We start from the raw sequence: 16,158 nt of genomic DNA on the forward strand, positions 1-16,158 counted from the left end.
CATGATGTATTTTTTCCCTCCTGTGTTTTTGCAGGGCTGGTGGTCACGTCACTGCAGATGATGTTATAGAGGACGCAGAGGCATTCTGGGAAAGAGCTTAGAGGACACTGGCTCAGTAAGGTGCATTCGATACTTTTGGTGTCCCTGCGGTTGTCCCATTTTCAAAGTGTTGGTGCACAGTGCGGCTTTGGACCAGATCGCCCCATGGTGCTAAACATGTGGCCGTGCGGGAGACGGCCGGGCCACACCGCCCCACTCCTCCGAGGCTGTCTCCTCATCCTGCTCTTCCTGTTCACCGCTGGGGCTGCAGCTGCAGCTGCCCCTCCGTACACCTTCCAGTCCTTCGGGCCTCCCGAGGGAGGCCTCACTCACCTGGTGGTCCACAACAAGACAGGCGAGGTGTATGTGGGAGCCGTCAACTGGATCTACAAGCTCTCCAACAACCTGACCCAGCTCCGCAGCCACATGACCGGCCCCGTGGTGGACAATGAGAAGTGCTACCCGCCCCCAGGGGTTCAGTCCTGCCCCCATGAGCTGGTGCAGACCAACAACGTCAACAAACTGCTGCTGCTGGACTACGGACAGAACCGCCTCATCGCCTGCGGCAGCACCTCGCAGGGCATTTGCCAGTTCTTGCGGCTGGACGACCTCTTCAAGCTGGGAGAGCCGCACCACCGCAAGGAGCACTACCTCTCCAGCGTGTCGGAGGCCGGCACCATGTCTGGGGTAGTCATCAACGGCTACGAGGGGGGAGGTAGCACGGGGAAGCTGTTTGTTGGCACTCCCATCGAGGGCAAGTCCGAGTACTTCCCCACACTCTCCAGCCGCAAGCTGATGGCCAACGAGGAGAATGCGGACATGTTCAGCTTTGTGTACCAGGACGAGTTTGTGTCTTCGCAGCTCAAGATCCCGTCGGACACCCTCTCCAAGTTCCCCACCTTTGACATCTACTACGTGTACAGCTTCAGCAGTGAGCAGTTCATCTACTATCTCACCCTTCAGCTGGACACCCAGCTTACCTCCCCAGATGCCAGCGGCGAGCAGTTCTTCACTTCCAAAATAGTGCGACTCTGTGTGGACGACCCAAAGTTCTACTCCTATGTGGAGTTCCCAATTGGCTGCACAAAGGATGGCGTGGAGTATCGTTTGGTGCAGGATGCCTATCTCAGCCGGCCAGGCACTCGTCTGGCTCGCTCACTGGGGATCTCGGAGCGAGAGGAGGTCCTCTTCACAGTTTTTGCTCAGGGCCAAAAGAACCGGGCCAAGCCACCCAAGGAGTCAGTTCTCTGTCTGTTTACCCTGCGCAAGATCAAGGAGAAGATCAAGGAGAGGATCCAGTCATGCTACAAGGGAGAGGGGAAACTGTCCCTCCCCTGGCTTCTCAACAAGGAGCTGACCTGCATCAACTCAGTAAGTCAGAGCTCTTGTTTGGTGTTTATGATGGACATATTACAGTATGTTATATTAAATGTGAAAATTACTGCAGAATAACAGGATTCTGGTATTTGCATCTTCCACTAATACATCTATCACTGCTTTGTGAAAAAAAAAAACACAATTCAAGTCAGGATTTAAAATAGTGTTTCATATTTTTCTGGTGTTTTCACAGGCCTTTTTAATTCTGTTTACTTGTTAGCCTGAGAATATTAACATAGGCAAAGGATTTACCTTTTTGGCTGGTCATGCAGTTCTGCTGTACGGCAGAGCAGGATTTTGTTTTTGCTGGCTCAGTGTCCGGAAAGAATTAATTTTACCGGACAAAATCTAAACTGGCGCATGTTTGAATAACAATCTATGTTACAAGCGCATGTTTCAAAAACAGTCTATGTCACAAGCGCAAGTATAATGTAACCTATATAATGGTTGACAAAAGATTGACTGCTCAGATCAGTTTGAGTTACCAGGATGTCATCCTTGGGTGGGTATTTGGATGTAGGGTGTGCAGCTAAATTCAACATGAATAGATAATCCTCCCCACCATAGTCTAGGCTGCAACTGCAACTTGGCAGCACGATTGTGCTTGACACCACTTAAGTCTAATTGAATGCAATCAAAAACTGTCACTGTCCTGCTCCTCATGGATCTAAAGGCATAAAACTGAAGACTACAACACACTACAACATGCAATTTTCAAGCATTCTAAGACAAAAATGACCTATAGAAGTGCATAGTTTACTGTTGCTTGCTAGGTCAATGTGAAACCATATTTCTTGCATTTCTTGCTTATACTTACCTATGTTGTAAATGACAGCCTCAGTCATAGCATGCACTATGAGATGAGATAAATCCTATAAATCGTTTATTTGTCAACATCAGCAAAAACTGCCCCAGTGAGAAGACGTCGTCTTCCCCTTCTTTTATTTGTGTGTGTGTCTAGCCTTTTTATCGAGCGGATAATAGAGAGAGGGAGACATGGAGATTGGCTTTGGGAAATGACCTCAGGCCTGACTCGAACCTGGTTCCCCCCCGGATTTTAATTTTGTCGGGGCTATTTTTTTATTTAGTGTTTGTCCTGTGTCAAATGTGAAGTGTTTTATATTTTTTTTTGTCAACCTTTTCCAGTTTTTTTTTTCAACTTTTGCTTCACCGGGCATTTTTGTCGTCTCTTTGTCAAAGAAAATCATGCGTGTTTTAGTCATATCTTAGTCAATGCAAACTCTTGACATTTTAGACTTTTTTAAATAGACTTGCTGAAACCACATACTTGCAAACACCAACAGCGCTGTTACCACAGATGATCTGAATAGTCTGCATAACATGGCTTTTAGGCTTCTACTTTCTCTCAGTAGAAAAATATATATGAAAGCTATCTAACTCAAGAAATGTCCTATTGTTGAGAGATGCTAGCCAATCTGACGTTATGTCTATACCCACTCCTACATGCCCTTTTATGCTCATTCACAAAAATGTGCTAGCCTGTTAGCTTAACGACTTTGATTTGGCTATAAAATAAACACACATAAAGTAACACCAGCACCTTACTAGTTCCACCCAGGTCACCACCCAGGTTCATGGGATTAGCATGCTGTCACGGTTTGGCCTGATAACTGCTCTGTCCTGCGCTACAGGGTGATTGATGGAGTCCCAAGGTTGTCCTCTGCATCACTCGGGTCCCTCGTGGGAGCTCCCAGTCTTGAGTCTGAACAGTGTGAATGGCTACAGTGCGGGTGCATGAGTCTACATTCATCTATACTCCTATCGCATGGCCTGCACCATCCTCTCCTATGCATTAGTGGCCAAACAACATCTCAGCTATGAACGGAATGTTCTGACACTTGGTGTGCTTTCTGCTTAAACAAAACAAACGCTTGAAAAAAACATGACACAAAAATGGAGGGATTCAGGAAACTAGGGAGGAGGTAAACTATGTAGATGGTGAGGGAACAAATTGTGCTTGTGCCATTACTTTATCACTAAGAGGTTTGAACTGTGGCTCAGTGTTCTGGTACTGCTGATATGAAATTGGTGCCACAAACCAAACTAGCTCAGATTAACTGAGGAGGATTGTTGCTTAGCCTAGAAAGAACGAGGCCTCAGTCTGACCTTTGATGATGCCACCCCGGTGCCAGCTGAGACTGGACCCTCTGTCTTGACACAGATGTTCATGTGCGCTAACTTCTGCCATCTGATTCTGCCTTCTGGCACCCAGCATTGAAAGAGAAGCTGGCAGGCCCGGCGTTCTGTATTGACAAACGGCCAGTACATTATCTATAACAACCGCAACCGCCATAATGACTGGCCTGGAGCAATCTACCTAGGTAATGATGGCGGCACGCTTGGCTGAGCCAGATGAAAAGATAACGCTTGCAGCGCTCACCCGTCCTCCATGCTGCCTCCAGCTTATGAATAATTCCCCCCTCTCACCTAATGTTCTTCATTCGTTCTCCTTCACAATCAGTGCCTTGCCTCTGAAACCCTTTTGTCTTTTCATCATCAAGCTTTTGGCTTTGCATCATCGTCTGCCTTCCCCTGACTTCAAGTGAATGTTATCTTCTCAAGGTAGGAAACGAACGGGGCGCAGTCTAGTTCCAAGAGTCCGAGGCCGATAGTGAAACGGGCAGACAGACGGGCAGACAGACGTCCAGACTCCCTTGACATCTCTCTTCACCACACCTGTGCTCCTCCTTGCCTTAACCCAATGCATGAATGGAAATGAGATTCAGGACATGATGGGCCTTGTTTACCATCTGCTCCAATGCACGCAATCGATCAAGGACATGTCAGTGGGGCGTGAAATAATGATTTCATAAAGGCCCTGTATCTCACAGTGTGGCAGTAGCCTTGCTGTCTGCTGGGTGTGACCTTCATCAGTCTCATGTTGATGGCTTCTTTCATGTAATTCATAATGATACACTGTTACATTTTTTTTATATATTTTAATCACATTATGCAAAGGCAGTCATTTATAGAAAGGGCAGCTCCTTGGTAGAAGACGATAGACACCACCTCGTGCTCTGGTGTTGATGAAGATAATGCAATTATGGGTTCTCATTTATTCAAACCGCCACAACAGATAGTCACATACTTTTATTGTGTTTGTCTGCTTGTTTAGGATAATAAACATCTGTATTGCCGCATGGTTTTGTGTCCAGCTAGCTGATTTATGGGCATCATCAAAGTGGAAGTTTTAAAAAGTTACAGGTCACCTTCCTTGCCAACTGCGGGCTCATGTCCAAAGCTGTGTATCGTGCCCGTAAAAAGGAGGGGAAATTGATTAGCATTGCTAATGAGGCTTTCAACATGTCCTCAGGAGACACAAAAGAACACAATAAACAGCAACACCACAATCAAAAGGCTCCCTTTTTAACTAGGTGGCCATTTGGCATCATACATGTATGGAATGAAATGTAATATTTTGTGTCAGTGTCTGTCAGAACTTCATCCGTCGGCTATAATTGCTTGTTTTTTTTTTTTTTACCAAATTTGTTTTGTAATATTTGCAGTTGAGGCAGTTTTTTAAAAATGGTTGCAATGGTAATTCCTGCCTGGAATAATTGCATCTATCAGCATGTATCTCTCTTGATCTCTTGGCTGGTGGTTTGTATCGGTAGTGATTATCACGTCTTTTCCGCTTTTATGTTCCTTTAGTTTCCCGAGTGATGGTTCAAAGATTTTCTTTCTTGTCTTTTAATCTCCCTCTTATTGAAGCCTTGTAGATAAAAGTCTTTGCGATTAAATCATGGCATTGAACACTATTCAGCTGCTGTAGATAGGCTTGCACTGCCTCTCAACTTCTGCTCTAAATCTCCTTACACTATGGGGTCGGACATTTAACACAGTCCACAGTCGGAGTGAAGAACTCCTCATATATACTTAGATTTGTATGTCACCTCACCACACAACAAATGCATGATAATCCCTGGGAAAAAAAGTTATAATGAATCTAAATAATTAGTGATGAGGAAATATCTGAAAGCCAGCATGAAGTCATAAAGTTTCACTTCCTCACTGCGTCACAACGACACAATGGGGGAAAAAAGAAAAGAAGCAATTACAGCTGTTAGCCGTGTGTAGAAGCAATTACAGCTGTTAGTGTGTGTGTGTGTGTGTGTGTGTGTATCTGTGTGTGTTTATGGTACTATTGTCTAATGTAGGACTGCAGTGGGTGATGGTCCACTTTTTGCTTCTTTTACAAAGCAGATTTGTGCTCAAGCCAAACCCAAATGCCCTGTACCTTTTCCAAGCTGTCATCAACACAACATCTGTCCAAAAAAGAGGAAAAATTATAGTAGCAACATGTCCAGTAATTCCACAATATTCCACTGGGGCTGCTGTAGTGTGTCGTGCTTGTAACAACTCTACATCTACTCTTGTGCTCGTTTCAGATATTACTTTTCTGAGTAAATGAGTGTAGGCCCGTAAGTAGGTATCTGCACATGTGTGTTTAGATTTGTGTTATTTCTGTGTGCGTGTGTGTGTTTGCATGAGTCTGTGTACTTGTTTGTATGTGTGCATGAATATGCATGTGTGTGTGATGGGATGAGTAAGTGTACTAGTGACACCGGAGGAAAGCCTTTGCAAATCAATAAATCAGCCAGTTAAGTGGCTCAAAAGAAAAACGAGCTCTGCCCTGTACACACGCACATAACCTTTCACCACTGAACAAATGTAAGCTGGAAATCTCCTCAATGAGTCGGGCTGCTGATTTAATTGTCAGTGTAATTATTTATTGATGTGTGTTTGCATGCACATGCTTGTGTGTGTGTGTGTGTGTGTGTGTGTGTGTGTGTGTATTTGTGTATTTGTGTGTGTGGCACACAGAGAAAGAAAGGATGAGTGTAGCTGTTATCACTGGGTGCCTCTGTATCTGTTTACCAGCTGTATTTGTTCTTTCCCATGGCGGAGGGTGATTAGACAGATCTGCGCTGCATTAGTCTATCTCCCGCTCAACCAGCGCTAAGCCTGCCTCTCAGACTGCCACCACCGCTACACTGACTTCAGATCATTACAACCCACCCGTCTTCATAGAAATGCCATTGACGTGAGGCTGTTTGCACTAAATGGACAGCATCCATTAGAATGCCCTGTGACTTCTGCGCTGGTGTGATGTGAATACTGAGGGCCATGTGTTCCGTCACATCAGGGTTTCCAGTTCATTTTAGTGCCTTGAGCAGACCCATTTTAGGCCCTTGAACAGACTCATTTGTCAGATTATATGTAGCACTGCCAGAGCCATTGGAAGAGTCATGGTTTTGCTGTCTTATTGCTGTTGGACAAGGCACAAGCCCTCGTAGCCTTTTTGTTCTGATGTGTTCCTGAGAATGATGGAGCCGCACTGAACTTATATTGTCCTCAAGAGCTTTTAAAAGACAAGACTGTCAAATACTTGATTTGGTTGGGTATGAAAAGGAAAACATTGTAGAGAAACAGGGCAGGTTATGTTGCATTGTGTCAGTGTTGTGTTTTTCTTGCAAAATGGTCGCAGAGCCATGCCATAGTGCTGTCTTGGGCTGAAGTTAAATCATTTGGATGCCTTAAAGTGTGTAACCTGGAAGACTGTCCCAAGGCTGTGCAGAGTTTCCAGTGAAGTTAGCCACACAGGAGGCGTGCTCAGTCTGAAACCCCCCGTAGGCATTTTTCTAAATTTCCGTACAGTTTCAGTTTCATTGGCCAACTCTTGAGCCACAAGGGTGTGACACTCTCTAATGTAGAAATTCCAGAGTAACTATGATCAGCTATTTGTTTGGAAGAAATTCTGGCCCCTTGAATAAATATGGAGCACAGTTCAATTCTGTCCTGTTCTGTCCAGTCCACGTCTTTCTTTGTTCACTTTAGTATGGAGCAGCGCTGGTTTGTATTACTCTTACATGTTGGTTTTCCTCTTGGCAAAATGTCAAAGGTTAAAAAAAATCAAATTTGGTTGTACACCCACTTGTTTTCCTTACAACATTCCTGTAATAGCAGCTTTGACATGTAGCCTGCTAGCAGTGAGCCGTGGCGTCTATTAGTCTCAGTGGCACTGGCTGCTAACACGAGGGGAGGCTCAGTGCTGCTCCTGCCCGCTGTGTTTCTGAGTGGCTCCCGCCGCCCTGCTCCTTAGCCCAGTGTCACGGGCGAGGCATCCCCCCGTTGGGCCCTGCCTGCCTTGCTTTCCTCTTGACACCACTCTGTTGTCATGACGGCAGCGTGGAAGGGAAATGGCGGTCGCTGAGCCTCTACAGGCCTCTTGGGCACTGTTGAATAGGAGCTAATGTAGTCGCTTTCCTCTTGTGTCGTGAGCGATCAGGAAATGCTTCCTAAGGTCTCATTAGGGCCCCGAGACGCTGTGTGAACGCGGTTATGTGCCATGTGGTGGGATGATGGGACTATCACACACACACACACACACACACACACACACACTCCTACACACGTACGCTCACCACCACAAATATACACCTCGTGCCTAATGCAAGGCTTCTCTGGGTGCTGTTTGTTTTCCAGAAGATGAGGTTTTTCCTTCAACCAACATCTGAATAGCATTTGCATTCAAGTATAAAATGTACTTCTTCAGTGTAAATTATTTAATTGTGGAGAGTACTGTATTTTCCCAACTGTTAACTGCACCGTATGTAAAACCATTATACCATTATAGTATTTTATTTAATTTTATAAAACAAACACGTGCTCCCCATCCCACCCACAAACACGCACACGCACACGCACAAACACAAACGCACACAAATACCTCATTCCCACTTACGGTGTTGTGTGGGGATGGAAGCTAGCTTTCTATCTAAGGAACATTTGTAATATCTATAAAAGGAATGGAATGGAAGAGTCCCATTTGCATGAAAATGATAGTTAGAAATCTAGCTCATAGTCTCCTTGATTTAATTTTTTTAAATTAAAATATGAAAAGGTAGAAACCCTCAGGGTGCCTGTGCAGCTTCATATTTACATGAGTTCATCACAAGCTAACAGCTGCCACCTGTAAAGATGGTTCCCTTAGCTAAATATATCTAGGATAGAAAGGCTACACTGCAAAAAATGCCCCTCTAGATTTAAGACAAATAATTACATATTTAAGCAGGATTTTGCTTAAAACAAGCAAATTTGGCTGCCAGTGCGTTAAGCAAATTTGGCTTGTTAAGATTTCTTAAAATAAGTTAAATTTGCTTGAAATAGGTAAAAATAACCTTACCAAGAAAGCACTAGGTAAGTAAAATTTGGCTAGAAACAAGACAAACTAGGATAGATAAACTGCCGTGATGCCCTCTCACACCACGCACAGAGGTTCTCGCTCCATATCATCCTGTCAAATACTTTTAATCATAATGTTAAATGCACGATACCCCTTACTTTATCATTATGGGAGACAGAATATGACTGAGTGCGAATGGAAATGTGTAATCTACCCATCTAACCCATTCACGCTTTAACTTGCAGAGTTACTGTGCGTGTTATGTGTTAAGGCGGCACCAGAGTATTAACCGCAGGGCTGTAGAAATGTGACAAAATCAATGTATAAATGGCTGTTAATAGTGGTGAAATCATGGTATACGAGCGAGTTCAGTCATCCGTCTCTGATGGATGAAAAGAATAAAGGACGCATACCACCAGTGTGCTCTCTAGGCCATCACAGAGACTTCTCCGCTTTACTGAAAGCCGGGAAGTGTTGGACAAAAACGTATTTGTTAAAAGACAAAACATTTTTTGTTCAGAAATGGGCACTGCAGCCACCATGCAGTGCTTCAACAGTAAGAGCTTAGCCATATCAGGACACTCTATGTAATTGGATTAGTGTTTGTGGAGTGCTTTATTTGAGATTACACAGATTAAAAACCCAAAGCGTTTGCTGGGCCAGCAAGGTTAAAAGCATCATCTACGTTTTATGGCCACTGAGATTGATGCCTTCTAACGGTTCTCCATGACCTTGGGTGTGGTGGCCTATTTATTGCTTTGCTAGTCAGCATCGTCAGAACGCACGGTTGTGAAGCCACTTCTGAGACAGCCAGCTATGGTAAGGTTTCTAACTTCCTACCATTACCCATTTATCATATATCATTCTATATGGACATGGTCTAAGGCACTCTAGTGCTGCAAAAGTCCCATTTTCCACGTTTTGTGGCACAGTTTAGAGAGGGCTAAATGTTTATCAAGAAGGAAGTTCCTTCACTGTGTCCCAGGCTCTCTTGCCTGACCCGGTCTGATGTTGCTAAACTGCTGTGCCATCTGTGAGTGTTTAAGGGGAGCTTGGGTTTCTGGCTTCTGCTGTGCGGTTGAGCAGTTAAGCATGCGCCGCACTTAAGGGCTGCCTGTTACCAGGCGATGGTGTCTAAGGAACGTGAACAGCATTCCCTCCCAGCGGAGCAGGCACACATGTTTGGGTAAAACTATGCCTGGGGAGGCAGAGCACTGGAGCGCCCAAACAGTATTCATGCAGGAAGGCACAAACAAAAGCACTTGGATACACACACATACATTCACAGAGACACACACAGATAAACACACACTTACCGCTGCTTGCATTCTTGAACTTGCTGAGTTTGTGTGTTCATTAGCACCATGATGTTGTCAAAGGCAGGAACTAGGTCAGATATGTTTGAAAATTGGCCCAATTTGAGTTTCTTACCTGGCACGTTGAGGAGCCCACAGCTGCTTTCAATCTTGTTGGAGCAGGGCAAATAAATGGATCTGGTTCAGTGACACAGCCTGCTGCCTACACATGTGAAACGTTTGTGTGATTTGCAGTGGAGTGGACATTCACATCGTTCACATCTGACAATCAGTCATAAAAAATTGATTAATCTCTCTCTCTCTCTCTCTCTCTCCCCCCTGTTATCATGAAAATTCATCTTGCTCTTGCTTAGTTCACACAAGAAAGAATGACTTTGCTAATCACATACTTAGGATATAAGAAAGAGTCTCCTATGCCCTAATTGTCTGTGTGTGTGTGTGAGATAGAGAGTAACGTCATACATGGCAGATCTGTGTGGGTGAGAGTGTGCTGCTTGTGAGTAGCTGTGTGCATGGCTCCAGGTCTCGGCCAGATGCTAGGGGCCATGCATGGGTCAGAGTCAGCCACATAATCATGCCTCTGTGCTGGGCAGGGCAGGGCTGGGCCTGGGGGCTGGGGGCTGGGCGTCTGGGGTGGCGGGTCAGAGCAGTGTGGACTTTAAACATCTGTCTCACAGCTCTGGCCTGTTACTGACCAGACTGTTTGTGTGTGTGTGTGTCTGAGTGTTTGTATGTGTGCGCTATTTAACTTTGCTACCTACTTTTTGGGAAGTGGAAATTAGTTGAACACAAACACGTAAAGTGCATCAAACATGTATGCACATAAAAAAAACACACACACACACACACACACACACACACACACGAGCGCACACACACATACTCACTCACTCACACACACTCACACACACACACAGACAGACAGACAGACAGACAGACAGACAGACAGACAGACAGACAGACAGACAGACAGACAGACAGACAGACAGACAGACAGACAGACAGACAGACAGACAGACAGACAGACAGACAGACAGACAGACAGACAGACAGACATAAAGTGTGTTATTGTTTTTCTGCATGAAGGTGAAGTCTACTGATGGCACAATGGGATCAATCAAACCTCATCCCAGACTCTGCCATACAAACCCAAGTAAACACGACCTAATGTGAAAGCCCTCAAATTATTCATTGATATATTTTCTAATATGCAGGCTTTGAAAGGGTGGGGGTTTGAAGAGAGAACTTAATTATCACCTACTCTGTAATTAGGACTTGAGCCTGGAACACTGTGAGTTATGTGGCCCCTCAGCCCAAACCCCATTCACGTGGCTCTGGCCTCCCCTCACTCACAAAAGCCATTCCTGAGGATTAGAGAGATGGAAGTGACCGCCATAAAAACAACAGCAAGGCTTTCAATGGAGAGAGAGAATAGAGGATAAAGAAGGGGGCTGATAGGTAACCTGTGTTGTGTTTGTGTGTGCCTATGTTTAAGAGAGAGAGGGAGGGAAAGAAAAACTGCAACTAACAGAGAACCATTCAGTCAATGTCTGTTCATATGCCAGACTATACTATAGGGTTAAGTCTTCAGTAGAGACATATACACATCAGTCATGCCTAACATGATGTCTGTGTTCAGTGTGACATATCAGTGTCTGTCCTCCCCTTTATGACCCGCCTGCTGTTTTAGCACCAGCCCAACTATACATTTACACAAGAAAGTAACCACTTTTCTTAAGAATCTTCACCCTTGACTCGATCATGTGGCAAAGCAAAGGAAGTCTTCTGATGTAGTACATTTCACAAATGGAATTTTAAAGGAAAGATGGCCGATTGTAATCTCTTTCTTGCTCCTTTACATGCAGCCTCTTACTGGCTCTCCACAGCTGCAGACTTGTCTATCTGGGTGCATGCTATGGAGATCAGGTGTACCCCTCACACCTTCCACAGCCAACAATGCCAATGCCAGCGTGGCGTCGTGACCGGCCTCTGTCTGAGTGAGTGCCATTAAGGGCCAATTAGAAAGCGCCCATCAGCGGGCTGCAAAAAACAAAAGGCCGCGTAGCGAGGCCACGCATTATTCAACGCCACAAATCAAACAGGAACTTGGCAGGCTGCCATAAATATGCTCATCCCTCTGCACTCTAGTACAGCGACTAGTGCTGTTTCTTGGCTCTAAAGGGAGCATTCCGTATGTGTGTGTGTGTGTGTTTGGCAACCTGGTATTTCCGTTCAGATATGTTCCCATCTCACATCTATCTGTCGTACACAGTCTCTCTCTCTCACTCTCTTTCTATTGCTCTTACCCTCTCTCTCTCTCTCTCTCTCTTTTTTCTTTCTTTCTTTCTTACTCTCCCTCTCTCTCTTTCTTTCTCCCCCGCACTCTCTCACTCTCTCTTTCTCTCTCTGTCCCACTCGCACACACACACATACAAACACACACACATTCCGACCATACGGCACATGTGGTGTAAGACACTACAGATAATGCAATTGCTGTCAGATATTGCATGAGTATATTCCCTAAAGCCTGTGCTGTCAATGTGCTCTCAGTGGGCCTGAGCTCTATTGGGGCTTTGTGTGTTTTTACAGAGGGGGCCCAGGACAAATTAACCCTCGGAGGCCAACGCTTGTCTGTCACATCCTCCTCTGTTAAGTCGCGCGGCTGTCCCTATTGATTTCCAGAGAGAGCGAGCGAGCGAGGGAGCGAGAGAGAGAGGGTGGAAGAAAGGAAGAGATAAAGCTATATAGGGGAGAGGAAAGAGGGTGGTATCTACCCTCCAACAATCAATCAGATGGTGTAGCGATAAGGCGTTGAATCACAGACTACTTGCTGGAAGAGGCAGGTGACTAATAGTCCTGTCTAGAACTCAAGAGTTGATTTTCATTTGCCGACAGTGAAAAGGCACACTTGGGGTGAAAAACAAATGTTTCTATCTATCTTGTGGAATCTACAAGAATTAAAAAGTGCGTAATTGTGCAGGACGGTGTTAGCTGTTGTACACTGATGTGTTTTGTGTTGTAACATCTCTTGGCAGTGTTTTGTGATTCCTGTATCTTGTCAGAGTTTCGCCAGCAGCGTTCTCAGAACTCTTAATCTCAAGGATCAGTGCACAACCTTTCGATCCATGTTTCAAACTGTGTCTCAAGCGTGACGCTAAGTGCCCCAAAGCGAACTCTCTCTCCACTGGGCTCATCCACAGAGGGTAGAAAGCCCAAGCTGCAGACCATCCTCACTGCTTCCTGTCACACCGTTCCCATCAAAACGGGACTCAACTGTCAGGCAGCAGAGATGGAGAACCCGAAAGGAAACAAACAAACAAACAAACAAACAAGTGGACCTTAGAGAAGCAGAGCTTGGGAGAGGAGGGCTCAGATAGCCATGCCTCATTGGCAGTCTGAGCTGGAGGACATGGGTGGCTGCCATGCTATTTCCGCCAGTCCCAAAGGCGCTGCTTTCTGAGAGAGAGGGAGAAAGAGAGAGAGAAAAAATTCCAGAAAGGCCGGGTATCCGCTGGGCTGACGGAATTCTTTTGAAGTCCCTTGTGTGTTTGGAATGCTCGGAGCTTGGCCGTTCTCTCTTCAATATAACTCATGGTTAGAGAGGGAGCAGATGAGTCAATTCATTTATCACCCCATAGACATTCTATGGCCCATAGACCTGTAGATCATTCTGTCTTCAAAATGGCTGAATTACCTGTTCTACAAAAGGCTTAGGCACATGTTGTTGGCGTAGGACAGGCGGAGAGAGCGGCGGGCGGAGCCTGGTCTCATTGGGGTTGTCTGACATGGCATCGGGTGCGCCCGCCGCGTGCTCATATATAGCCTCCTCATGGCAGTGATGCATGCCCACATACCACCTTTTGTCTTTCACAAGCTCCCCTCTGTTCTCTGCCTGCAATCTGCTGCTGCCCGGTCTATTTCCAGAGCCGTCCTCCCGCTCGTCAACACACCCTGCTCCTGAGGGGGGTAGGGAAGGACATGCTCTCCTGTGTTGGAGGGCAGCGCTTTGGTCTTCTACCCCCCTCTCATTACCCTTGGCAACTTTGGCACCCCAACTGGGTGAAAAATGAGGGGCACCACCAGGCAATGGCAACGGGACTTTGGGGTCAGCGATGCTCTTGTTCTCGCTAATGAGGCCGGGTTGTTGGCAGGAGTGGTGGGACGGGAGGCGGGGTGTGTGTGTGGGGGGCGGGGGCTCCTCTGAGACGCACCCTGTAATGCACGTCTGTAATGCACGTCTGTGCGCCGACCTGTGCGTCTCTGCACTTCTCTGCACTTCTTTGCATGTCTCTGCAGCCGTCTGCGAGCCGCGAGCTGAGTGAGAGCCGGGGAGTCCCAGGGGGCCACTCGTTGCTGGCTTAACAGCAAATGCATGTACTTCCCGAAGAGCTTAGCGCGTGCAACATAGCCCTCCTTTCCTATGCATGCCGAGTGCGTGGTCTGTGTGTGGGTGCGTGTGTGTGTGCATGTTTGATTGATTTACTCATATCGAAGCAATATGCCACCTAATGAATGAGAGGAAGCTGGCAAGTGGTTAATTAGCATCGTCCCAGGCTTAAGCGCAGATCAGGAGCTCATTAGTGCAGGTAGCAGTCATTATCTTGCGCTCGCTTATGTGCGTCACACTATGTATGAGATACTGTCTGTCACCCTTAACACGCGCCTATCAGACATGCTGTAATGAACCTTTTTATCATTCTTTCCACCCTTTACACTGGTATATGTGTGGAGCCACCGGTGCTGTCAGATGTGGCTGAAGTTGCTGTTGAACTGCTGTTGCTTTTGAACCTGAGGGAACTGGAAATGTTGCCTTGTGAAAGCATTTCCAGCAATTAAGTGGTTAGGCCCCATATTCTACATCTCGTTCAGCTCAACTAAACAAAGTAATTACAGTATGCATATGTTGCTCATGCTCTAGTGACTGTTCATTTGGCAAACAGAGGGGGAGACATAAAAAGAGAGTATATGTTCTGCTCAAAGGAGTCCATGTTTGACTGCCGCACAGTCACAGGCCTTCCTAAATGCTCTTTTTCTGGACTGATTTTGGTGTGATGTAGGTGCCTTTAGCCTAAACAGGTGGACAGTTCCATAGATAAGCTCACTTCTGAAGGATAACATCCCATGATGTCTTTTTTTTCCTTACTTCTCTCTTCTTTCTTTCTTTCTTTCTTTCTTTTTGCTTCTGCTGTGTCTGTCGTTGTCTTTTTCATCTTGCCTGAAATGTGGTTGCCAGATATTTTCAAATTGATAACATCCTCATAGTAATATGTGAGTGTGGAAAATTCTCTCATTACTTATCAAAAAATGTTATTTTTGGTTGAATAGAAATCTTATAGGCTAATTTGCATCGGAGGTTGGGTGTTATCTTTTTAACTGTCTCTTTCTAGATAGGACAGTCACTTCACATTTGCTTAACCACTCTCTCTCTCTCTCTTTCTCTCTTTCTCTGCTACAGCCCCTTCAAATAGATGACAACTTCTGTGGGCAGGACTTTAATCAGCCCTTGGGTGGGACCAGCACCATTGAGGGGCTGCCGCTGTTTGTGGACAAGGAGGATGGAATGACCTCAGTGGCAGCCTATGAGTACCGCGGGCACACGGTGGCGTTCGCAGGCACCCGCAATGGTCACGTCAAGAAGGTAGGTGTCCTCTCCCATGTCTGACACTCGAAACAGCACCTGATTGTATGATTGATGCCTCTGTGAGCTGGTCCCATTCCCTCGGCCCTCACAGTCTTCTGTTCGATATTCTGAAAGCCGCTTGGCTTTGAAGGAGGTGCAGAATAGAACAGTGTTTGCCTGCGAGGGAAAATGTTTTCCTGTCATCTTTGCAGAAAGGCTCGGCTGGGCTGTTGAAATTTGATTTAAAATGTTCTGGGAAGGAACTTTCATGAAGTTTTCACACACACACACACACACACACACACACACACACACACACACACACACACACACACACACACACACACACACACACACACACACACACACACACACACACACACACACACACACACACACACACACACACACACACACATACACACATACACACATACACACACATACACACAAACACGCTACCTTGCTAAGTCTGCTGAAACCCAGTCCTATAGTCCTTGTGGGTGACCCCTGCTTGAGGTTTGCAAGTGTGGGTCTGGAAGAGGAGGGCCTTACGGGGAGGTCTTGAGTCAGCGGATCTGAAACGATATCCCATG

At 45.9% G+C, this 16,158-nt stretch overlaps 1 protein-coding gene across 1 annotated transcript in view; it reads left to right on the forward strand.

The window, feature by feature from the left end:
- Nucleotides 1-204: 204 nt before the first annotated feature.
- LOC308377431 (plexin-A1-like) overlaps nucleotides 205-16,158 on the forward strand; it is a gene marked incomplete at both ends in the record, with an annotated part of 137,351 nt that continues 121,397 nt past the window's right edge. Inside the window, 2 exon segments of the mRNA XM_080854088.1 lie at nucleotides 205-1,410; nucleotides 15,398-15,580. Of these exon segments, the coding sequence (XP_080710214.1) occupies nucleotides 205-1,410; nucleotides 15,398-15,580 (1,389 nt within the window).

The sequence above is a fragment of the Sprattus sprattus genome (genome assembly GCF_963457725.1).
Source record: "Sprattus sprattus genome assembly, chromosome: 16".
Classification (NCBI taxonomy): domain Eukaryota; kingdom Metazoa; phylum Chordata; class Actinopteri; order Clupeiformes; family Clupeidae; genus Sprattus; species Sprattus sprattus.